Genomic DNA, 26,627 nt, shown 5'->3' with positions numbered 1-26,627 from the left:
TGCTGTAGAACCTGGTGTGTCTGTGTGTGCAGAAGGATAGGGAAAGCTGACAGGCGAAATGTTGGTGAAGCTTTGTTTTACATTTATTTCCCATTTTCCACCGAGCATTTTATTTTATTTTTTTTAGGACACATTCTCATAAATTTAATTAAAACCAAAAGAAAACAATCCAAGCTAGTTCCTGGCCTCACCAAGTTCAAGCTCAAGATCAAGATCAAGTTCATGTTTTGTGACTCTGGTTCACGCCGTGTCTAAAAGGACAAACGGAGTACGCATACAGTAAGTAGATTCGTGGTGATCACATACAGGTGAGCATCATCACACTTTAAATGCCGGTTCAACCCGCCTCCTCTCCAACCGCAGCTAACACTCGACCACGCCCCCACTGCCGCCGATGGTAAACTGAAATGGAAATAAAATGGACAGGAGTATACTAACACAGGACAAATCTAAAGTGTCTTACAGTAACTTCTTCACCAAACAAGTGGACGCATCTTTAACAAAGCTCTTATTTAGAGTCTCCTTACAATCTCTAAGACACAAAACATGTCTGTGAGATCAAAACTGGCGTTTATAGAGCTTCCTGCATCCATCCCTCTGTGTTATGGAGGCGTGTCTTGCTCTACAACAGTCGCTAGACAGCTCCTTATCTGTAAACATGGTGTGTTAGTGTGATTGTGGCTGTGTGTCTTGACTTGGTTGAGGAAAATATGGTTGGAGTTTATTCATTTTGAAGAGGGTGAAGTTTGTAGTCTTTTCTGTGTAGTTGGTTGCTAAGCTACTATCTCGAACGCTATTGCTGTTGTCTATGTCAGTGAAGTTCAAGACAACATCACTCTGACTTCCTGTTTCAGAAGGAAATAGGTCAATAGAACAGCGACAGAATCAAATCGCAGCTAAGAAGAAGTTTAGAAACGAGAACTTTAATTACAATGATTTTGTGATCTGATGGAACACTTGTTTAATTTTTATCCTTATTTAATTACCTGTACAGTGGAAAAGCTTTTGATTGGCAGTGCATATGGATGCATATTTATCTCTCTGTGTAGAAGTTGTAAAAATGGAGTGTCATACACAAGCATGTGCTTCTTCACTGTGAAACTTTATGATGTATAATTTTCTTTGATTTTTTTTTAAATAGAGGAAAAATGAACAGAAGTAAAGTTTGGTTTTACTTACATTCTACATTCATCTACATTTATTCTCAGTTAGATTCCACATTCATCTACTCTTCCTTCAGCTTTAATGACTGCTTCTCACAAGATCATGAAGGTTTAATGAACTGAATCAGGTGTGTTAATTCAGACGTTGAAAAATTCAAAAATAAACCTGTTCAGTGTGAGAGACTGATCTCAGCACAGAGCATGAAGATAGAGGTGTTCGCTCCTGCAGTTAGTCTTTGTTTGTGTGTACCGTCCTGCGATAGTTTCTAATGAACATTGTTGGTTCTTTTTCCTGAAATGTTAAAGGTATTAGTACTTTAAAGCACCGGGACTTTGACCAGAACAAAACAGTTACTGAAGATTAAGAGTGAACGCAGGAGACGCAGCAGGAGCAGGAGCACCGCAACACGTCCAACACGCTGCCACGTTAATCAACCTGGTCTTTCTTCATCTCGCAAGCTTCATATCTGACTGCTCAAAATCACCTGCTTGAGCCACGTTTGTTGGATCCTGAGACATGCTCAGAACTCTTTTTTTTTTTCCATGAAGCGATAAAGCACAGAAAAGTGTTTAGTGTTTGCTCTAAAAATGATTTAATAAGTATAACATTTAAGAACCCCTGCTTTCTCTCTTCTTTACTTCTAAATAGATCCATGGCACTCACAGTGAGAGTAAATCAGTACAAACCAATAATAAATATAATAAAGAAATGCAAAAATGATACTGTAGCCTCGATGCGTTTTAGTAGCAAGCACTGATTTCTGATCCCATGCGCCTCCACTGTATCCTCGTTATTTTAAAGCGTAATGTCGTTTGTTCTGTTTGTTCTGTGAGATTAGTTGTTTATTTGTGCCGTGTTGTGTTCGCCTTTCTTGTGAAGCACGTTTTTATTTGTCATCCTGCTGCTTCTGTGGCTTAAACCCAGATATATCACTGTGCTGCAAATACAAGTTAACCAGAGAGAGAGAGAGAGAGAGAGAGAGAGAGAGAGAGAGAGAGAAATGCATTGTTGTAACAGTGCTTTCTGGTCATGCCTCTTCAGCTGTTCTCATCTAGCTACTGGACTCATCTAGCTCCAAGCTCAATCTGGTGGCCATTTAAAAAAACAAACAAACAAACAAACAAACAAACACCCCAGACAACAACACTGTAAAGGAAAGTGTAAAGTTAGTTAGCATTTGTTTAATCACTCTGTGTGTGTGTGTGTGTGTATGTATGTATGTATGTATGTATGTGTGTGTGTGTGTGTGTGTGTGTGTGTGTGTGTGAGAGATTTAGCTAGATGAAACCAATTGAGTATGCCTTTAGAAAAAATAAATATATATAAATAAATAGTGATTGTAGAGCAGGAGTGCCTCCTTTCCAAATCTATCTATCTATCTATCTATCTATCTATCCATCTATGTATCTATCTATCTACTGTTTTGAAAGTTTGATAGCTTTACTGTGCACTTTAATCTTTGTGTACAGTGAAACAGGTGCACCCCGGGACCGCACTGTGGACCAATGAGAACGCTGGAGGGCGGGGTTTATGCGTAATCACCCTCACTTTGGACCAATCCTGTGCGTAGTGGGTGGTTCTGCTCGAGCAGGTGGGCGTGTCCTGTCGGGTCTGTGGCGTCGCTGCGTAGAGAAGTCTGACTACATACACATATACACACACACTCACACGCGCGCGCGCACGCACGCAAACGCACACACACACATACACACACAGAGAGAGAGAGAGAGAGAGAGTAATGGCATGAAGCATTAACAGCAGCAGCACCAGCACCATCCTGACCAAAGCGCTTCTCCCACACTCACTCACACACACACTCACACACACACTCAGTGACAGTGAGCCAGTCTGAACTTTGGCATCGGCTCGAGCGACGTGCTGCTGATCTGCGCTGAGAGCGGAGAGAAAAATCCTGCAGCGCCAGTTGAAGTGCTTTACGCGCGGACGCGCCGCGGCTGTCGGACATGGGAGCGGATTTATGAGGAGCTTTTATCCGGAGCTTTGATGGGAGTTGCTGTGTGTTTTTTTGCTCCTGTGCCGAAGTGAGCCATGTTTCCTCCCTGTGCTCTCTGCTGCCTGGCTTTCCTGCTCGTCTCGGCGCCGCTGCGAGGGACCAACTCACAGCAAGGTGAGCGCAGGGGTTGCCAAATCCGGCGCTTGGCTTTTACGCAGTGGTTCTTGTGTGCGATTTAGTTTGAATTCGTGTCATGGGGTGTGTTTGGATTTCCCTCACATGAGTGTGGACTGGGGAATAAATCATCAGCTCATTATCTGTCCTAGATCTCCATTACGCAGGCTATCAGTTTATCAGTTTATCAGTTCTTCTCTTCTCACATAAATGGAGAAAAACCAGCACCATTTACACACACCTCCATTTACACACATCTTCCTCTTCACATGATTCTTAACGAAAATCAGAAAAATGAATGTGAGCCTTATCACATTAAGCGTCATTACCGCTTATAACGCACGGGACACACACACACACACACACACACACACAGGATGTCTGTTATCGTGCTTTCTCATATCGTGAATCGGATTTTGCTCTGACGTAATTAAAGTTTGATCATGTCTTATAGTGAATTTAGGATCAAAACATTTGCTACAATCTGGCAACCTGTCTATGCGCGCAGCTTTCTCTCTCTTTCCCTACACACACACACACACACACACTCTCTCTCTCTCTCTTCTATTATTTTGTTATTATTATTTTAAAGTTTATTTGTGTTTTTCTTCCTGACTGAAATAACCATTTGCCCTGCATTATTATTATTATTATTATTATTATTATTATTATTATTATTTACAGATATTTATTTTCTGCTATTTTTTTCTCCTTCTGATGCTGATTTATCTCAGAAGACACTTTAGGAGACTTTACTGGGAGAAAAGAAACTATGTGCTTAAATAAAATAAATAAATAAAATATATACTCAGAATAAAAAAAAATACAATATATTTTTTTTTATTATTTGCCATCTCTTTAAAAAAAAAAAAAAAAAAAAACAACCTGGGGGTACATAAAACATAAATATACCTTGTAAAGTAGAACAGTGCTCCTCCATAACATCCTTCTGTCCCATAAATAAGTTTTAAAGCTACACTATGTTCCTCATGTTCACCAAATTCATGGTGATGGATGTTTATACACTAAAAGCTGCATTTTATTGCCTGTTTTTTCCCCTGAGTGTGTATAAAAGTTTTGTCTGTGTGTCTGTGTTTGGAAGTTATCGGGTTCTGTTACGGTATCCAGTGCACTTCATTTAGAGCTCTGTGTGTATGTCTGTGTGTGTGTGTGTGTGTGTGTGTGTGTTAGACTGGAAACCCATAGATAGCACTTGTGTAATTAAAGAAGACTGAATAATTTTATTTAAAGCTGTGGCTATCAGCTTAAGACACCTGTGGTGTTTAGTTTTTGTCCTGTTTTTTGCACATTGCTTCCTAATATGCGTAGCCGTGTGTGGAAGTTCTCCTGCAGTTCACCGGAGTGGACAGTAAAGGGCAGTGTTACAGTCTTATCATCTTTAATAGTTCACATTCTCACACACACGCTGTATTGCTTTTTATATATGATGTACGTCTACGTTCTGGTGTTTTGGAGAAAATATGCTGATCATGTGATCCGCATGACTAGATAAGATCACTTTTTTAAAAAAATAATAATAATAATAATAATTTTTTATCTCTTAGTTTATTTTGGTTTATATTTTTTCACTTTTGTCAGTAGTAAGGAGGAAAGCACTTCACTTGAAGTATTTCATAAATGTTACAGTGGCCTGGATCTCCACATGGTGGTGGTAAGAACCGGAGATGCTCTCAGGATTTCTGTATACACACACACACACACACACACACACACACACACACACACACACAAAGGACAGAGAGAGAAAAGGGAGTCTGTATAGATGTATAATATATAGATGCATACTTTTAAACAATCCATATTTCATACCCAAAAAAAAGAGTCTTATTTATTTAAAAAAAAGCTTTTATTTTATAAAAAATGTATTTATTTATTTATTTATTGGTTTCTTTGGAGGTTTTGTAGGCAAGTAACATCAAAAAACACCACATTAACGAGCACTAAATGAGTTTGTTCTGTTATCAGTCGTGACATTTTAAATAAAAATAATAATCTCCATGGAAAAAATTATCTATAAGAATTATTATTGTTATTATTATTATTATTATTATTATTAAGAGTTTTTATGGCATTATTGTGCACTAATGTTCTCCAGGGAGATTAGGCTATTCCTCCTTCATTTATAAGACGACCTGTAATAATTGCAATCATTCTTTTTTTTAGTCATTTTAGAAGTAATATAATGGACACCACATTAATAAGCATCAAATAATTTCTGTTATTAATCTCAGACCATGGCATTTTTTTTTTTTTTATTAAAGCCATGCCTTAAACTGCTTCCTGTTTATCAGGTGAATGGAATAGTTTGCAAACTGGGAGAATCCTGGACTGACAGGAAGTGGATTACGGTAGATTGGACATGTTTAGAGACGAGATTAAAGCATCAGTAAATCCTATAGACAGATAAAAGCAGTGAGGATGTGTGTTCGTAAAATATGGTGATAAATAGAAATGACACACTCGATGCCCAGGAGAGAGAAAGTTTATTTTAGTGGGAAGTTTAAATCTGTGTGTCTGTGTGTGTGTGTGTGTGAGAGAGAGAGAGAGAGAGAGAGAGAGAAGGAAAGGTGATGATATGGTAATTTAAATACATTTATTTCTTTTTCATTCATGATGGTGACTTTTCCCGTCTCACACACAAACACTCTCTCTCTCTCTCTCTCTCTCTCTCTCTCTCTCTTTCTCTCTTTCTCTCTCTCTCTCTCTGTCTGTCTCTCTCTCTATCAGGCGAGGTGCTGCGTTTGGTCCCTGTCATTGGCGCTTTAGTATTACACTGAAGTTAAACGTGTAGAAAACGGTTTCTGTAAGGGGTTAGGTTAATGGTTTCTACATGAAACCCTCTCTGATCAGAAGTCTGTTGCAGTGTTCTCCGTAAACATCGAGTTTAAATGTTCACCAGGAGCACAATCGAAGGAGGAGTGTTGATTTCTCCTGAGCGTGAAATCTTGCTAGTCTGTTTCACCTGTAATGTGCTCTGCTATTCCCGCTTAGAAAATGTAGAACGCGCTTTAAGAGCTCCCTCACGTGGAACCAGTAATGATTCACTCCCAGGACAAGGGGAAATATATGTTAATAAACGAATGAATAAATAAATCATCCTCTGTATGTGTCCATGCAAACCAGTGAAGATGGAAATAAATAAATGAATAAAATAAATTACTAAATAAATAAACAGCCAGGATAAAGTGGCTAGAAGAAGCTTTTATTTGTCACATTTAACATGACACAGGGTCAGCCATGATACAGAGCAGACAGGGCCTTATACAAGCAGTGCTGGGGCTCGAACCCCCAACCTTCTGAGTAGGAACCCTGAGACTTTAACCACTGAGCCACCACTGACCCTCTGCCTGAATATACATCCATAAATGAACGAATGAACGGAGAGATGAACCAACCAGCCAACTAACCAACCAACAGGATAAAATGGTTACTGAAGCTGAATCAGTGAATGAGTGAATGGATACATAAGTAAGTAGATAGATAGATAAATAAATAAATAAATAAATAACCAGGATAAAGCAGTTACCGAAGGTGAATGAATTAATATATGTAAGTAAGTACATAAGCAAGTATGCAAAATAAATAAATAAATAAATATGTAAGAAGGTAGGTAAACGAATAAATAAATAAATAGATAGATAGATAGATAGATAGATAGTTAATAAATGGGACATAGCAGATACTGAAGATGAATCAATGAATGAGTGAATGAATATGCAAGTAACTAAGCAAATAAATAAATAAATAAATAGACATGATGAAATGGTTGAGTAGAATAGAGTGAGTGGATGAATGAATAAATGAATGACCGAATGACGTTAAAACTAAAAGTGCACAAACAAGCTTACTTTTAGAAAAAGGAAAAGAAAAGTTAAATCTAGAACCCCAAGCTTTCTTTGCCTGTCCCTGTACGGGGACTTGAAGGTTCTCTGTAGATCCCCACAACAGTGTACTTCTCTATCATCATGTTTTCTACTTTTTGAACCCTTTTTAGCAGCTCAGAGAGTGTAACTACCCAAGAACCGTCAAGATGCCCTTTTTTTTTAAGCATTGCCCTGTACCTTGTTTTGATTGAGCACTGCTAGTAGTAATGCAGGTGATTAAAAGTGGAGACCGGGTTCTTTGGGTTCCTCTCAGAACCTCTCAGGGTTTAAGATGATCTAAGCGAAGAACCCTGAATGGCGCTAGATTGAAGTGTGTATGGTAAGAGTGTAAGTGACTGTGAAGAAATCTTAAACGAATAACGGGAAATGAAAGCGGATACTTTTGCAGAGGTGAAAATTCTTTGAGGTGAGAAAGCAGAAAGTCTAAAGTGATCTACGTAACGTGTGTATTATCTGAACATAATACTAGATCTGAAAATAATACTAGATGTGGTGCCGCTCTGATACACAGGATCGATGTCGGGCTGGTATTAGCAAAAATGGTGGATCGGTGGATAAATATTGGGAAATATTGGAATTGGATTTAAAACTTTTTGGAAACTGGACATATTTGCATATAGAGAGACTTGATTGTATTTTTTTTGTTCAGATTGATATTTAATATATTTATTATTTATTTTTATATATTTATTTTATTAGCAATATAACTGATTTTTGTGTGCAAGCTGTGTTTTTGTGAAAGTCATGTTTTTAACTGTGTATTTTTTCCCCCAGTATTTTAAGGGCTTCAGTAAACTAAAAAAAAAATAAAGCTAAGTAGTCTTTAAAGAATAAAAAAAAATATCGGCTTAAAAAAAATATCAATATTGGCTGACACTCAAGGTTTCAGTATCACTGTGGCTATCAAGAAAAAAGTGATATCGTTCCATCGCTACTATTTGAAGGGTCGTTTTAAGTTGTCCTCTTAAAAAAAAAAAAAAAAAAAAGGGAAGTTTTTCTGAAAGCCGTGATGTTGAGTCTTAGGTTACAGATACTGCTGACTTCTTCACACCGTCTGGAATAAAATGGTGACCAGGGGATCACAAACTATTACTCACCTTATAGCTCATCTAGTGAGTTTTTTTTTTTTTCTTTCCAAAGACACATAGTCTTGTTTTCTGATGATGATGGAGATGGTGAAGGCTCACAGGTCCTGATCCTTCGCCTCTGTAGTCTCAGCTAATTGCCTGTGTGAAAGACCAAGCCGTTTCGGCTGTAATTTGGATTTGTGATCTCTATCGGCTCTGAGCGGAGAAGATGATATTATCTTTCCGGTGCGAGCAAAGAGAGCTGTGAATTTAAATCAGCTGCTTCCGTGACATTTAGAGCCTCTCCGCTGGAGAAGCGCCGAACACAAATATCAGCGTGTTAATCGGCCTGAGCCTGGATTAAGTCCCGTAGCTGAGGAGAGAGATTGGGTGAAAGTGAATCGTTTTGTAATTAAACTCACTTCTGATCATTTCTGTGGTTTTTTTTTTTCACCTACAGTGAATGTTGAGTGTGTTTGTGTGTGTGTGTGTGTGTGTGTGTGTGTGTGTGTGTTTGTGTGTGTGTGTGTGTGTGTGTGTGAATGCACTGTACACTGCTGATGCTGATGTGGATGATTTATTCTGACCTTGTGTATCATTTAACGATCTCTCTCTGTCTTTCTGTCTCGCTCTCTCTGTCTGTGAGTGTACTTTTCCATTTCAAACATACTTTTAGTAGACGAAGGCGCCAACATTTTCTACACACGTGTACAGAAGCAGCCCTGACCTATTTAGCGTCCTACTTTCTTTTCACACACATTTTCATGTATTTATTCAGTTTTAATTTAGATTGTCTGATTTTTTATTTCATGCATATCGACACTGAACAAATACACACAGCATATTTCATGGTATGATTTCTTTTTATGATTCTCTGTATTGGTCTCAAACCTTTTTGGTTTGCACCCAAGGACCCCCTTAACTGTAAAATAAATTTCACAGCCCCATTCTGAACATAATCGAAGTATTCAAATATCATTAGTTAAATGTGTACAGTAATATTTTGCCTGTTTATTTGGAGGTTTTTATTCCTGATCTTTCCGTTGTCCGAGTTGACATTATTTATAGGCTACCAGGAGTCAGAGGTCTCCCGTCATTCCTCCCCACATTCCCCTCTGGCTATGCTTCATGGACCCCTGTGGGTTCCCAAGCAACATTTTGAGAACCACTGGTTTATAACATCATTTTCACGATTTGTATATAATTTTCACTGATTTCCCCATTACACCAAATGTAATCATTTAGCCAAGAGATGCTGGTCAAGTTACAAAGCTAATAGAAGTTTCATGCAAAAGCTTTTTTTTTTTTTTTTACAAATACATGCCCTAACCATGGCGGTGCAGCGGATAGTGTTCCCGGTTTTATCCTGAGCTCAGGCTACTGTCTCTGATTTTCACATATTTTCCCCATGTCCACCTAGGATTGCTCAGGGTTTGCCGGTTTCCTCCCAAAAACTTGCTGGTAGATGAATTGGCTACTCTGTGGTGCGAACGAGTGTGTGAATGAGTGTGCGAACGAGGGCGCGAATGTGTGTGCAAATGAGGCGCGAATGAGGGTGTGAATGAGGGCACGAATGAGTGTGCGAATGAGGGCACGAACGAGGTTGCAAACGTATGTGTGAATGAGGGCGTGAATGAGGGTGCAAATGAGGGTGCGAATGAGTGTGTGAATGAGAGTGCGAATGAGGGCGTGAAAGAGCGCGTCAGTGTTTTTGATGCTCTGCACTGAACTAGTGTCCCATCCAGTGTGTATTCCCGCATTGCGGTCAGAGTTCCCGGGATAGACTCCAGATCCTGATAAAGCTCTTACTGAAGATAAATGAAGAAGAATGAAAATAAATTCTGTAGATACACAGTGTTGTATAAGAACAGGAAGAATCCGTATTGAGAAACTTAAGTCCACTAGAAACGCCAGCGAAACGTTGAGATTTCGGGGGCGTGGCCTAGCGAACTGAAAGAAAATAAACGATTCCGGTTGTCCCAGGTGGTCGGATCCGCCCAGTGTTCCCGCACGAGGTTTTGTGACATCACTGTGTGATGCTTAAATTCACTCAAAACATTGTAGGTGAAACGTCAGTTATCTCCTAGCTACGTTAATCTCATAGCTTGACTATCAACACAGCAATCATGTCTCGTCTGTCAGATACACTGCATGATTGTATGAGGCTGCTATATGTACCTTACACATGACAATGAACACTACTGCACTTATAAAACCCTTTTTTTTCCGTTTCTCTGCTACACATTTACATTTTGCCTTCAGAATCAGATTAATTGGATTCATTACAGTGCCAGGAGGCAAACCCCCGGCAAATCCCGAGCTTCAGATTCGCAGCCTTCTTCATTACAGAGGATTGCATGTATCTCATATGCTTAATGATATGCTTATTCTGGGTTCATTTCATTCTCTTATCTTTAACCCTTTAAGGCCCATAGTAGGACCTGGAAGCGTGTGTGTAAGTTGTGTGTAGGTACAGTACGTTTACAGGGCCAATCAGAATAAGTTATTCCTATCAAAACCCAACAGTTTTTGACAGGAAGTAATAAATAGTAAATAAAGTAAATAAATATGTGGTAGTGGTATATTTAGTAAACACTGAACATTTAGTAAAGACAAGGGGGAAAAAAAACAGCAGTTGATGACAGGAACATTGTGAAGAAAAAGCCAAAAACAACAGTCAGTGACATCACCAACAATGTCTAAAGGGCAGGGGTGAAGGTATCACATCCACTGTTCGAAGAAGACTTCCAGAGGAGAAACCTAGAGGTGATAAAACAAGATGCAAACCACTCATCAGCTGTAAGAATCAGAAGACCAGATTGAAATTTGTAAAGAAATACAGAGATGAGCCACAAAAGGCCAAAATATGGAGAAAGAAAGGATCTGCTCATGATCCAAAACATTCCAGCTCATCAGTCAAGCATGGTGGAGGTAGTGTCATGGCTTGGGCTTGCATGGCTGCATCTGGAACAGGCTCACTCATCTTTATTGATGATGGAAATCATGATGGTAGCAGCAGAATGAATTCAGAAGTCTAGAGAAACATTCCGTCTGGCAGTTTACAGAGAAATCCCCAGAGACAATGATCCAAAACACACTGCCAACACAACAAAGGATTTCCTCAGTGGAAAAAGTGGAAGGTTTTAGACTGGCCAAGTCAATCACCAGACGTTTACCCAATTGAGCATGCATTTCACCTCCTGAAGAGGAGACTGAAGAGGAAACCACCCCCCCCCCGAAACTAACAACAACTGAAAGAAGCTGCTGTACAAACCAAAGGCATCACAGAAAAGAGTGAAACAGTTTGGTGATGTTAGTGGCTCACAGGTTTGATGCAGTTATTTTAAGCAAGGGAAATGCAACTAAATATTAAGTGTTATTTACTTTCTTTACTTTATGACTATCTGCTCCAATAGTTTTGCTCACCTAAAAATTGGGTGGTCTGCCACCAAAGGTGCCATGTTGGAAGTTGTTTAACACATCTGGATGTAAATATCAGGAAATTTTGTACATATAAAATAACTCTGAAATATACAAAACCATAGAACAATCCACTAAACAGAAAGACAAACTACCATTTTTTTTATTAATAAAAGTAATAGATGACAGAACATTATGCTCCACACTGACAAACTGGGGCTTGATGCATAGCTCAATTACTTCAGTTTAATAGTGAACAAACTGCAGCTGTCTGACTCAATGCCCTGAGCAGTAGCGATGCTCTAAATGCAGTGAGGAATTCAATCATTCTGGTTGGACAGGGTTAACCTGTCTCTATTTAACTGATCTGATCTGTAACCCAGTTCACTCCGCAGTGCACACACAGTGTCCTGGATTCGATTGGAGAACACTGAATATTTATTCATAAGCTCATCTCAAGTTCACAGTCCATCCAAATGTTTACACGGCACAGCTCGGCCAAGCACAAGGCCATCTCTGCTTCCTCTTTTTCCCTTTATTCCAATAAAGCTCGACGAGATAGCCTACACAGCAATAAGCTGACGTCTCTCACAGAACCGGCTTATTGGTTTCTCCCCCCACGGTGCACCGAGAAAGGCGGGGTGACCTCTGTGCCCAGGCGCCTCAATGGGAAGAAAAGCTCTCTTTGATTCTGCTGGCACGGTGCCACTCTCTGCCCTGAGCTCCGAAAAGCCCACTCCAGCTGGAGCTCTCCGTTCTCTCTTTCTCTCATGCAGTCCATCTCTGGAACATCTCACACTCTATGTATCCTTCTCTTATACATTCTCTTCGTCTCTCTCATACCAGGCAGGTGAGCCAGAGAGGGAGCCGAGGGCGCTGAAGTAATAATCCCTTGGTTTATCTTCTAGCTCTGTTTCCTGCTCACGGAGATCACACTGTATTTGTTCATGTGATGAAACTCCAGGTGTATTTTAAATCAATCTTTCCTCGTGATCCTCACACATCAGTGGAGTGATACGGAGAAGGGATTCAACCACATGTGCCATCTTCGACGCACCTGTTTGTTTCTTTCTGCATCCAAAATGGCTGAATGATTACGGAAAATGAATTATTACAATATCAGTAACATACAGATTACAGGAAAATGCAAGGAAGGAAGCAGGGAATTTTTTTAAAGCTTCAGTAGCCATATATGTGTGTACATGATCTTTTAATGTATGCCTTTTCTGAAATAGTAGTGAAAATAGAAGGTTTATTCCTGTATCTGATTACTGCAGAGTCGGAAAGTTGCACCAGTTCATCAGTTAGACCTACTTATTTTAAAATCTTTAAAAGCATGTGCTAACATTTTAATTCATTGTGCAAACAAACAGTAATCAAAAAAAGACAGAATAACATTTTATAACCTCTAACCTTGTATAACTTACGTTTTATTAACTTTAAAATAAATAATTTTTTAAAAATCAGTGTAATATGGATAGTTGGGATTATCAGTGAGACACTGTAATTCTAATAATCATAATTGTAACTGTTCACATATTCACCTGTTATTATGAATAACCTCATAAATTCATCAGTACAGTCGTATTAAATAAGGAAACTTTGCGGTGTGCGATTATAGGAAAATAATTATAGGAAAATGATTTGGTGGTGTGATAGAGGCTGATGCGAAGCTCGATTATCCCTTGTTTTATTCCGCTTACACCACAACAATTTGCTAACATTAGCAGTTTTCTATTTATTAAAGAACAGCATGTCATAATTTTTATCCATTTATAATTATGTTTAATGTTGTTGAAAATCTGGGAAACAAGTTAGTACCTCTTATCAAATTATAATTGTTGTTCCTTCATCATGTCCCCAAGGACCCAAAAAGTGTAAAACTCCGTCTTCCTCCTATCAGAGCTGCGGTGTTTGAACATTAATCAACATCTTCTGACCAATCAGAATCGAGAATTCAACAGCGCTGTGGTACCAAATAAGTACCAAATGAGGCAGTTGTATCTCTATTATAAAGTCTTTTCCTTGCATCTGTAGAGTTCAACACGGTTGTCATGAAGTAAATGTGCCTGGTCATGTGACCCATTACATCATAAAACAAATGTTCATAAAATGTTAAGGTAGAAAACACACCAACAACTGTTTAATTTCTATGTGAGAATTTTTGAGCTCACTCTATTGCAGAAATAAGATTAAGATTCCACTTTATTGTCATTGTGCAGAGTATGAATACAGAGCCAACAAAATGCACTGGAGTCAGCCATGATACAGAACCCCTGGAGCAGATGTGGTTAAGGGCCTTGCTCAAGTACCCAATAGCAGCAGCTTGACAGTGCTGGGGCTTGAACCTCCAATCAGTAACCCAGAGCCTTAACTGTTCAGCCACCACTGCCATAATTGTAGTACTTTAAAAAAAAAAACATACATGCTTACATATTAATTTATTTTTGCTCATTTTCCACAAAGGGTGCCAATAATTTTGTCAGTTCATGCAAGGTAAGTAAATAAGTTCCGATGGCAAAATGGATTAAATATTTAAACTTCTTTTACAAGACTTTTTTTAATTTATTTGTATTCTTTTTTTTTAATTCTTTTTTTATATTGTCATTTTAATTTTTTTTTAAAAATAAATTTCTTATTTATTTATTTATGTATTTACTTGTGTGTTTATTTATTAATTTATTTGGAATTTCTGCTCATTATATGAACCCTCGGGGGGGATGTTGGCTTAGTGGTTAGCATGTTTGGCCTCCTCCAGGGTTGGGGGTTCGAATCCCTCCCCCAGTCCCAAGACATGCTGATTGGCATTTTCCAAATTGTCCGTAGTGTGTGAATGTGTGTGTGCAGGGTGTCCCCCATCTTGTGTCCCGAGTTCCCTGGTATAGGCTCCAGGCTTCCCCGCGACCCTGTGTAGGAAAAGCAGTACGGAAAATGGATGGATATGAACCCTCCTTCACAGTTTACATACTTTTAGGTTTCTCAAAAAGTGAAAGAGAAATAGATATCCTTCTATGTTTAGACTTCTCACTCTGATACCATATTTCCTTCTTCGCTTTTTATCTTTGCATCGTCTGTGGTGGTTTCATTACATGGCTATTCATCAGAAGAAGCTGAGTGTCATAGTGTTACAATTATAGCTTGCATTAAGTGTGAAATGTCTTAATGGGGAAATCGGGACGCTTTCCCCGCCCACTGCTGTATGTGTGGGTGTGTGAGAGTGAGATATTTCCCTTTTCTCATATGCTGTTATGTGCACCTGCTGTGCTGTGCTCTCTGTGTCTGTGTGTGTGTTTGTGTGTGATCTGTTGCTCGCTCACATTCCACACTTGTGCTATATTCATATACAGCATGTGACCATGGGCCAGTAGCAGTAAACAGCGCTTATCTGGTTATACTGCTGCTGATCTGATTTTACTTTATCTCAGAGCTTGGCCTCAGGGAATCAATAAAACCACAACCTTCATGTGCAGCACTTTAGAGGGAAGCCACAGTCATTTATAGAAAGAGGCATGATCAGATTGGATATGAAAAAAAAAAAATGTAGCACTGTAATGTATCATAGTAAATAAGTTCATGCTTAAGAATCAACTCTGGTTTGACCAATTCAACATTTTATACCTAATTTAGTGGTGATACATCAACTCTTACTGTATGTATACACAAACTTTTGTACAGTTTATTGGCAATCTACCTTGCTTGCCAGACTGTCCGAGTTTTATTAGCAAGCTCACTATCACACAAGCCATAAGCAATAAAAAACAGAATATCTAATCTGATCCAGCCTCGTGAGTGACTGCTAGCAAGCAGGGCTGATGTAATAATAGGGTGGAAATGATTCCAAGGGCTCTGAGTAGACATTTTGCCCAAATAGAAGCTAAGGAATGAAAATCACCCGAGCCGAGCGTCCAGTACAGTAACCAAAATGTGTACTGGCAGCTTTGGTAGCAAGTAACAAAGCGACAGGTGACTAATCACTTTATACACAGCTAAAATACTGACAAGCAACGACACGATGACCAGCCACACAACAACCAGCAAGACATTACAGCAATATGATGACCAGCAACATGACGACTACCAACATGACGACCAGCAACATGACGACTACCAACATGACGACCAGCAACATGACGAGTACCAACATGATGACCCGTAACACGACGACTACCAACATGACGACTAGCAACATGACGACTACCAACATGACGACTACCAACATGATGACCAGCAACATGACAACTACCAACATGACGACCAGCAACATGACGACTACCAACATGACAACTACCAACATGACGACTACCAACATGACGACCAGCAACATGACGACTACCAACATGACAACTACCAACATGACGACTACCAACATGACGACCAGCAACATGACGAGTACCAACATGATGACCAGCAACATGACGACAGGCAACATGACAACTACTAACATGATGACCAGAAACATGATGGGGAGCAAAAAGACAACCAGCAACCTGACAGGGAGCAACATGATGACCAGAAACATGACGACTACCAGCATGATGACCAGGAACACGATGACTACCAACATGACGACTACCAAAATGATGACCAGCAACATGATGATCAGCAAAATGACTCGGAACAATATGACGACCAGCAACATGACAACTACCAACATGATGACCAGCAACATGACAACCAGCAAAATGACGTGGAGCAAGATGATGACCAACAGCATGATGGAGCAACATGACGGGGAGCAACATGAAGATCAGCAACAAGACTATAACCTGAATAACCTGACAACCAGCAAAATGATGACTCCAAACATGACGACCAGCAAAATCATGACTAGCAAAATGACGTCTAGCCACAAGACAAGCAAGCAACATGATGACAAGAAACATGACGACCCACAGCATGACAACCAGCAACGTGACGACCTGCAACATGAGAATCAGCAGAGTGACGACCTGCAACCTGGTGACAAGTGGCATGATGACTACTGACATGACAACCGGGGACATTGCTGACTAGCGACATGATGACCAGAGACACGACAACCCGCAACATGGTGACTACTGACATGACGTGACCAGCAACATGATAGCAACATGACGACTACTGACATGGTGACCAGCAACATTTGAATTCAAGTTGTGTTGTTTATGCAAATTATTTTTGTGGTAAAGCCTCACTTCGAATTCTCTGAAATTCTCAGTGTCTATCATTTCTTTACCAGATAAAAATCTTATTTATATTTTATAACAATAGATTTGAACCCAAAACTGTGCAATGATTAGTCCAAACCCTGAGCTACTAGCGACCGGTGAAGTATCCGAAGTTAATTTCTCCCTTGGTAACGACATATTTTCGTACAAAAAAACAACGTCAGTGTTTGCTGCTGTAACTGGTAATAAACAGACATGTTGGATAATAATGTAGCCGGCAGTGTTGACTGGGAGGAGGTGAAGACTGACAGGCACAAAGCCAACAAACAGCGCGATGCCAATCAATGCTAAGCTCTCGTCGGCTATTGTTCAGGGCCCGAGCTAGCGCTGCACCGTACAGTCATTCTGAGCACGCTGGCCTGTGACTCATCTTACCAAAGTGCTGCTCAAATGTCCGTGAAGATGAAGTCTGAGAGCTGCTTTTGTGCCTCAGCGGTGAATTCGAGACAGCTTTTGTCAGGCTACAATTAAAAACAACGTCGTAGTTGTAGCGTTCGCCGAGCGGCATGCTGAGGATTTGTCTAGCTTGAGTGAAGAGAGATTGTGACTGACAGCGTCACTCGTCCAAAATGGTACTCTGCTGCTCTTCTGGTTCTTTCCTCCTCCTCCGTCTTCTTTCATCCCTCGCTTTGTGCGTACTACAATAGAGAGGAATTACGACGACAATGCCCATCGGCCTAATCCTCACTAAGACATGCTCATTAGCCCGACGTACAGAATTATAACTTCGTTAATTGTCTCTTTGCTCTTTTTTTTTTCTTCTTCTCCTCTCTGAAGTCTTGACAACTGAGTGAGTTGTTGTACTTTATGTTTTTTGTTCCTACTTTTTTTTTCTTCTCAGCTCCTGAATAGTAGAGTTAACAAATAAAAGAGTAATAACAGGCTAGAACGCCGAGAGGAAATGCGGAACCCCTCCTCTTCTGGAGCATTTCATGTTGTTTGGGGTTTTCTTTTTGCTCTTTCTCTTGTGAGTTGTACTGAAAGAATGATTTCTCTGTTTCCTGCATATTCTTTCTGTAATCCTTTTTTTAAAGTATTTTTAGCTTATCTGCATTTGAGTGTAATTACAGAGCTGCTTTGAGCGATACTGACGGCTCCAAGGCGACTGCAGCGCCGCTCCGGATTCATCTCAGTGTGCAGATGAATAAAAATGTGGAGTCCAGTCAGATGGCTGAGTGGACAGTTGACATGGAAGCATTGCTTTAATTAGCTGTGTTCTCTGTGTGTATGTGTGTGTGTGTGTGTGTGTTTGCTCCACCTCATGTTGTATGTGTAAGCATTTGCAGTCAGGCCTGAGAGAACATTTGATTGTGCCTCATGCTGAATTTTGTGCAAGTTGCTGGTTATAAATGAGCCGCTTGTGCGAGAGGACAGGTGAAAGGTGGCAGTGTGGCAAAGAGAAAGGTTAGACGAGCAAAAAACACGAACAAAATATGAAAAGAGCACCGAAAAAACACACAGACTGAGCTACCCGGAGCCTGAATAAGCAGGAACAAGCAGTCACCTTGCAGCAGGACAGAAATACCACTGCTCGGTACAGAAAAAGGAGAGAGGGAGCGAGAGAAAGAGAATGAGAGGGAGAAAAGTCCTTGAGAAGTGACTTAGCATGATCCAGAGCACTTATACCTGGTTATGGTGCAGGGAAATGGCAACAGGTGCTGCAAAGCGCTACGTAGGCAACATCAATCCTGCTAAATGTTATACCCGGACCTCCACATGGTGGAGCATTCTCAAGCCAATGAGCTCTTTAGGGATCTAGATTTAACCTAGAAATAATTAATTATTAATATACTTATTCATCTCCCCTGTGCGGTCAAGATGTAGGGGTTACTTTAGATCATTTGGAATGGGAAGATTGTCTCACACTTACAGATTTATAAAGACTCAGACTGAATATAAAATGTTACAAAGGTTCAGATTAGAGGTGAAGTGAGCATACTTTTTCTCTACTTTTTCTATTTCTGTAAAATAGAACAAAATCCAACCACCCTGACCCGTTTGTATGCTCACACATTTCACTTTATTCTGGACCCCTACATGACAGAAATGAAAAGGCTCCAAAGTCTAAAGTTAGGTCAGGCATAATAAAATAGCTGAGCTTTGCCCAGAGTCAACACTGCGCCATTTTTGGCCTTTGGTGGCCATTTACCTGAGACAGCGGTGCTTCATCTTCAGCCGCTGCGCACACAGCCTGTGAGTGACAGAGGCAGGAGGGGGACGTGTCCAAGTGGCCCGGTGTTTGTCTGTCCTGTTGTCTTTCTCTCTCTCTCTCTCTCTCTCTGTCTGTCTCTCTTTCTCATGACGATCATTAAACCCCTCCGGCAAGGTGAAGCGCATGCTGATGTAAGAACATAGTGAGAAAGCGAAAGTCTCTAATTTTAGCACGGGAAAACGATTTTTTTTCCTTTCTGATGGAAGCGGGGTGAGTTTCCCAGGAGCTCTACGTAAAGGAGCCGCCATCAGAGGGCTCGGACAGCTCAATTAATCAGCACAGCCCTGGGGAAGCTCGGGCCTTCGACACGGACACTTTATTCCAGCCTGGCACAGGACACACAGTCCCTGACACCAACCGAGCCTCCATCACTCTCTCTCTCTCTCTCTCTCTCTCACTCACTCACACATACATACACGCCTTTCTCACTTTCTCAATTTTGACCCTTTTTTGCTCTGTCACTCTTTCGTGCATGACTTCTCACCTGTCACAAGCTTTCAATCCACAGCTCCGTTTCTTTCTCTTCGTTCTGTCTCTTCATGTCTTTTTGCTGCATTAGAACTGGACACTGAGGGGAAAAATGTCTGTCTGCTTCCAGCCAGTTATCTCATACACACACACACACACACACACACACACACACACTTGGACAAATTCATTCTTCTGCTCCACCTTGTCTGACATTTTCCAATTTTCTCCCTGTCTCTTGTTAACTCATTGCTCGGCTTATGTTTGAGTCTGATTTTTATTTGCGATTGTGTGGGTGAACGTGGCGCCTGTAAATCTGCTGACCTTCCACGTAAATTTCACCACGTCAACTGTCATTCTGCCTGTGATGGAGTGTAAGTAGGGTTTCGTGGCTTGCTATAGACCTACCGGGAAAATAAAATCTTCCCTCCCTCTGTTCCTCCTGTTTGCTGAGAGTTAAGGCTGGAACACAGCTCTCAGCTATGTGAGCAATTTTCATGTGTTAGATTCATCGATACTGAGTACAAGTAGTTCATACAGGAATGAGTAACCTGCTTAGTACTAATCAATCAGGGATGTCATGGCGCATTTTATTTAGCTTTGTTTATGTTTGTTGTTGCTGCGTGTGGCTAGCAATGAACTCCTTGTTCTGAGTTTTATATTTGAGATTATATAGAGAGTGTGAGGACAGTTGACCTGACCATGCAGATTAATATCAGCGAGTGTGCTCATTAAGAATTGCTCAGTGCTCGCTGAACTGAACTGCTCTCATGAATAGCTTTGTTTGTGAGCATTTCACGGCACCTTGCGCGCATTTTTACTGCCCACTCCTTAGCCATCGTCTCTGCGTAGGCCTTTCAGGAACCATTTTAGAAAGCGTTAAGTCATATTTAATAAGTAGAGAGATTTTTTTGTTGTTGTTGTTGTTGTTGTTGCTTTGGGAAATTGTTCGTCTGTGTTAATTAATGAGTGCCACAAGTTTCAATTTTAGGACCGCTGCTCTTCTCACTGTACGTGTTTCCTTATACATTTATTATATTTATTTTATTGATTTTTTTGTCATTTTATTCTGTATTTGTTTATTTTTGTGTATTTATATTTTCACTTTATCTTATATATACATTTTATTTTTACTACTTGATTATTCAGCACTTTGAGCTACAGCACCTTGTGTATGAAAAGTGCTCTATAAATAAAATTAATTATCATGTCATTATTATTATTATACCCATGCAGGCATTCTGTATACTGAGAGCTTAATTGATCCGTTGCATGAATCACAGATATTTCTCTTGAAACTTCACTCAAAAAAAAAAAAAAAAAAAAAAACAGCTGAAGGTCTGGTGTATGATATACATTATGCATGTCAATAAATTATTAAAGGAACCTGACAGTTTATGTTAATCTGAAGACTCAATTGGACTCATCATTACAAGCATGTCGAAATGAACAGCACAGCAATAGTTTACTGTAGTGTGGTACAGTAATAATAATAATAATAATAATAATACCACGACAATTTATGCTGAAGTTTATATCTAGCAAGTCACAGTGAAAAAGCAGTCTAGACTTTACCTTTAAACTTTGTTTGGAAAGGGTTGAAAAACTTGTCTCGCCTGTATGAATGTGCACTCTGTGTGTTCAGGCAGATGTGAAACCTTCATGAATATGAATTCCCTCAAAGCAGAAATATTTTTTTTAATATTATTATTATTCTTTCTTGCTAATCCTGTCCTGTCTGTCTGCACTGGGTCCCCTCTGGTGAACTTTCTTTTTCTCATATTTTTTAAAAAAAATACTTTTTCTCTTGTGTTTGTCTTGCTGATGATTGTTATGTGTGCATCAACAAGCAAGTTGGTAAAAAATGGACAGTGTTAAAATTTAATGTTAGTGGCCGTGACTGGCTGGCAGTCGACCCTGAACTCGGTGTGTTCTTCACTGTCTCACTGTGTGGTCATTATGTGAAGGAAAATATTTGCAATATTTGCAATATTTGAGTATTTGTGTTTAACTTCCTTCTTACTTACTTAAAATTTATCAAGGTTAATTTTATAACCAACAGCATTTATATTCAGAGCACTGATTCTAAGACCTGGCAAAATGCCAAAATGAAAGAAAAATACATTATGGTATGATGAAGCATGGAATGGAATCAGTTTCAGTATATTAATTAATTCATTATATATATATTTTTTTTCTTCCTGTCATTTATCTGAAAGAAGAAAATTACCTTAAAAACAGTGAAAATGAATTCAAGTCTATTGGGGTGCACTTACTTTTGGGGGTGTTTGCATCAGCGAAGTGACTGCATCTGTAGTGTTCACTGTGAAGAATGGTGGCTTATTTCAGCTCAGCATGAAGACTTGGAGTCTCTGAAAGTTTATGCAGTCGATGTTCTTGAGGCTCTTGAGGTTGATATAACAGGTCACTAGAGGTCAAAATGGATCACAGAAACCATTTAGAAAATGATTTAACTGGAGACAGTGATGGACTGGACTAGCTATTGGTTGTGTTAGCTCACACTGGAGGATGATTCGCTGGAACCAAACATTAAATCAGAAGGGGTTCTTTGGATAGTTAAGTGTCCTTAGCTTCCTAAAATTTCTCATGGTTACCGTCATCGTGAAACTTAGTGACAGGTTGAACCAGTCACGGGACTCAGTGTACAGCTCTGATATGGGATAGCTTCTGCACTGATGTGGAAGGCACCATGATTTGGATGAAGAAAGCCCCAGACCACCATTTACAAGTGGAGCAGGGATCCACTTCCAGGCTCGAAAATGGCTTTCTTGCTTCACCATACATGCCAAACTCTTATCCCTGAATTTGGAAAGAAGCGTAAATGTGAGAATGACCTTAAATTTCTGATGAACTCTTAAAGAACCCTTGAAGAACCATGTAGTATAATAAGATCCTTTCCATTACTGATCAGGTTTCATTTAAACCAGAACTGGTTCCTTCTAAGGTTTTAGGGAGATTTTTCTGGCTTCCTTTTAATTTGATCTGATGTGATTAGAGGCACACACAGGCCTCAACCTGACTACGAGTCCCTGTTGTAATCATTCTGTCACATTCTCAGCTGGTGGAGAAGGTGATGATGGAGGACATGGATCCCCTCTGACAGAAGAAGATGCTACTTCATGATGCCCGCATGTGCCTTACATTTCACCCTGGTGTGAGTTTATTCAGATTCCATTTGCGCTTTCGTCTCCTGACAGGCACACACACGCTGGCGGCGGAGACAGGGACATGAATAAAACAATTGTATGAGACGCTGTCTTTTGTCAAACAGGCAAGTCCGCTTATTGGGAGCAGGCAAACTTGTTACTGATAGTAGCCCTTCCCTTTTAGCAAATTGCTTCAGTTAAGGCCTGATGTCTTAATTTGATGAACTGCTTCCTTGTATGATAAAAAAGGTCTCTTTGTCTGTGTGTCTTGAAGTTTTTTTTCCCCTTGGGAAAAATTTGCATTCATTCTACAGGCGTTTTTTTTTCTTTCACTTTACTCCAAATAGAGCTCAATATTCATTGAAGATCTTGTTATATTTTCACCTCTATCCTGCACGATGTTTAACAGCAGAGTGGTTGAAAAAGAACGTAAGTGTATCACAGAACCAGAATGACTCGGTAGTGTAACACCAAGTTCGCCGTGTGAAGAACACACCCCCCAGTGAATGCATCCTCGTTACACTCTGATCAGCATGTGTGTGTGTGTGGTGGTTTTAATTAGCGGGCCGGTAGAGGAAGCCGCGTGTGTGAGCGGAACCCCCGGGGCAGCTGGCAGGGCCGGCCTCTTCCCCACCGGCACTGTACCACCTGACTATACCGAATGTATCTAAGTCTCTCTCTCATACACACACACACACACACAGTTTTCTTTGTCTTTATGTGGGAAGAGAACAGGGCCAAGAAGAAAGAGAGATGCATATTACTTTTAACTATACTTCTATACATCTTATTAAGGACATAACTCAGCGTTTTTCAACTTAATCTCTATCCACTGCATCTATAATGCATGTGTGATTCCCGTAGACAAGAATTTTTGCCCATTGTTCCTGGGAATCCAGATCCACTCCTACCCTGACCATGATAAAGCAGTTCCTGAAGATCAATAAGTGAGTGAAAAAAGTGGAAATTGAGGGACGTGTTCTACAAAAAACTTCAACAACTGCCCTTACACTTTTATTAAAAGATGGTTTAGAGAAAACAGGCTTTGGAATCTTCTGAGTATTTCGAAACATGTTGAAATCATTATCTGTGGTAATCAGACAGACAATACAGATAAGGTAGATAGAGATTAGGATAAAAACATGTGGGTATTTATTTAATGTTTGGGTCCGAAATTCTCCACTGGTGAACTTTTTACCAAAATGAACAAGGACAAAAAAAAAACCTGCAACATTTAAGCATTCATTTTTTCCTGGAATGGTTGCAGTCAGCCTCAAAAGCATACAGTGCAGAAGGCCCTGCTTCAGCATCTTCTCTGTTTTGTGTTATTGATCGCTCAGGAGGCACGCTGATGCCATCTGTCGCGAGGTGGAGATTGCCACCTGATGCCAGTCTGATGGAGCCCAGGAGGCTCTGGACCGATCTGAGCATTGCTCTCTCTGCCATGTTCAGCTGTTTCCAGCTCTCTGTGGAGTTGCATGCCTGAAAATCCTCAGCCATACGTCCTCGTAGGCATGGACAGAGTGTTTTCTTTAGTTTGCTGCTTGGCGGTGCGGTCCAGAAGCTGCCTTCTTTAGCAAACCTGCGAGTGTTCAGTCTGGGTCATTTAAGCAGTGTTTTTGCCCCAAGGCAATGACCGGCTAGAGGTGCATTTTTGAGCATCGAGATGCATTCTTGATGGTTTCAGATCTCCCCCGGAGTTGTTGCTGTGCATGTACACATGTGTGTCTCTGCACAGGGAAGCAGTCCCCCAGTGAAAGGTGATTAGAAAGTTGGCTAGTGCTCACCAGCATTCCAATCAGACATCTGTATCTGCACCCTGCGGAAAGTTCCACGACCATCTGAGGGGTGGAGAGAGAGATTTTTTTTCCTTCTCTGCTGCCATCTGCCCCTCTGTTTTCCCTAATCAATTTGATTATAACAACAAAACGGACAAAACGCTCATTAGCATGGCACTTCAGTTAGCTGTGGCTCTGGGACAGATGGAGTGGGTTTCGACCCTTGTTGTACAACCTCTCGTAAATCTTAATCTGTGCTAATAAGGCTCGACACTCTCTCAGACAACACCCAGGCTGTTCAGAGTGCTCCAGGTTCTTGCTTCAGAAACTTCCTGTTCTTCCATACATTCAAAATCATTAGTTTTGTTAGGAACAAATGAGTGTTTCGAGCAGTAAATTGCAGTAATTTAGGATGTTCAAGTCCCAGAATCCAGATGTTCTTCCAGACAAATCATTGCCATGTAGTAGCTTTACCCTGTACAAGATGCATCTATCTGTTAGTACTGTATCTTCTAAACAAATTTGGCAATTGCTTAACTTCAAAAATGATGGGAGTTAAAAGACATATCTAAACTTTCACCTTAACAGATCAGTGTCTTGGTCTAAGGAGGAGGTACTCGTGCTAATGAGTTAGATGCTAATTAGCACATGAATGAACAAGATGGAATTGGTTTGTTTTAGTTTTTTTTACCGTAACCATGCAAGCGGATTCTTTAATGGTAGGCCACTGCAAATTGGTGTCTCTTCCCAAGACTTTTCTACACACTGAGGAGAAATCACCTCACATATTCTGTCAAACAGAAGAGAGCTGTTTAGAGTTCCGGCTAAAAGATCATCTACTGATTAGCATGAGATGTAGCTCTGCTTCTTCATTCCATACCCTTATTACCAGTTGTCTTGTTTTCTAGACTGTATGTGAATTTGGTCTGTATAGTTTATACTATAAGCTATAGTATAAGCTGGAGAGATTCTGAACTTTTGAGCAGATCAGAAATCTTCAAAGCAGGTTTTTAAGTAGGGTAAAAACTCCTCTATTTGCTAGTTTTCTTAAAACAGCAATAGTATCACCATAATATCATCATAATGTCACATAAAAGAGATGGCCTAGAGGCATATTGGATTTAGTTTGATCAAATCCGGGCATAATTTTTTTTGAACCAGCGAGCTGAGCGTAGCCGCAAGCTACAGTTTTGTGATCTATTACAGGTGATTAGTATTGATCCTAGGGAAAGCACAAAGTCTCTTTGGTCTGCTGTGTGAAGTAGTCAAAGTCTGGGTTGGCCTTCTGGGCAAGTGAGCAAGTCAAAGGTGACAGCGAAAAAGGAAGAATTGCATGAATAATATTAAAACAGTGAAAGACATTAAAAGAGGAGACAAGACTTGATGTCTTCATGCCTTGGGTTATTTAGAGAATCTGGTTCTGTTGGAATCTGGTTATATATTAAAGTTCAAATTTATGGTGATAAATGGTGATGTGTATATGTATAAATAAATGTGAACATCCAGACTCAATTAAGCCTTATAGCCTTTATGTAAGTCTAAAATCCACTAGGAAATTTTTCAGATAAATAGGTAACCATACAGTCCTAGGTAAGCCTAAAGATGTCTAGCTAAACCTATGGACCATTAGGTAATCCTTAATTTTTTTCAAAATGTTTTGCTTTCTGTTTCAATCCTAAGAGCCCACTGCCACTTAATACAGCTCATTAGATAAATATTGATCCCTCAGATTTGTAGCACCTTATAAAAGCTAAACCTCTGCAAGCAAATGGTGATTCCAAGGACTTGTTGATTTCACTGATAGGATAAAAAAGACTGCTAGGTAAACCTAATGACCACAAGGGAAACCCACTGACTACTAAGTAAGCGTATAGACCACTAGGTATGACTACAGACCACTAGGTAAGCCTAACAATTACAAGGGAAGCCTACAGATCACTAGGCAAGCCTACCGACCACCGACTAAGACTATAGACCAATAAATAAGCCAAAAGAACACTAGGTAAGCCTAATAATCACAAGACAAGCCTACAGACTACTTGGTAAGCCTACAGACCGTTAGGTAAGACTATAGACCACTAGGTAAGCCTAACAATCACAAGGTACACCTA

At 40.0% G+C, this 26,627-nt stretch overlaps 1 protein-coding gene and 1 long non-coding RNA gene across 2 annotated transcripts in view; one reads left to right on the top strand and one right to left on the bottom strand.

Moving 5' to 3' along the window:
* Nucleotides 1-2,797: 2,797 nt before the first annotated feature.
* The window catches only part of LOC113525375 (receptor tyrosine-protein kinase erbB-4), a 366,993-nt gene continuing 343,163 nt past the window's right edge, over nucleotides 2,798-26,627 (top strand). Inside the window, 1 exon segment of the mRNA XM_026911874.3 lies at nucleotides 2,798-3,292. Coding sequence (XP_026767675.2) covers nucleotides 3,214-3,292 — 79 coding nt within the window. The 5' untranslated portion in view covers nucleotides 2,798-3,213.
* LOC128318316 (uncharacterized) lies at nucleotides 14,363-26,024 on the bottom strand. The gene is made up of 2 exons (XR_008301778.1): nucleotides 19,041-26,024; nucleotides 14,363-14,590 (listed from the first exon to the last, which is right to left on the bottom strand). It is a non-coding gene; the product is annotated as an uncharacterized LOC128318316 (long non-coding RNA).

Source organism: Pangasianodon hypophthalmus, chromosome 5, assembly GCF_027358585.1.
Source record: "Pangasianodon hypophthalmus isolate fPanHyp1 chromosome 5, fPanHyp1.pri, whole genome shotgun sequence".
Taxonomy (NCBI): Eukaryota; Metazoa; Chordata; class Actinopteri; order Siluriformes; family Pangasiidae; genus Pangasianodon; species Pangasianodon hypophthalmus.
This window is presented reverse-complemented; position numbering and strand designations above follow the sequence as displayed.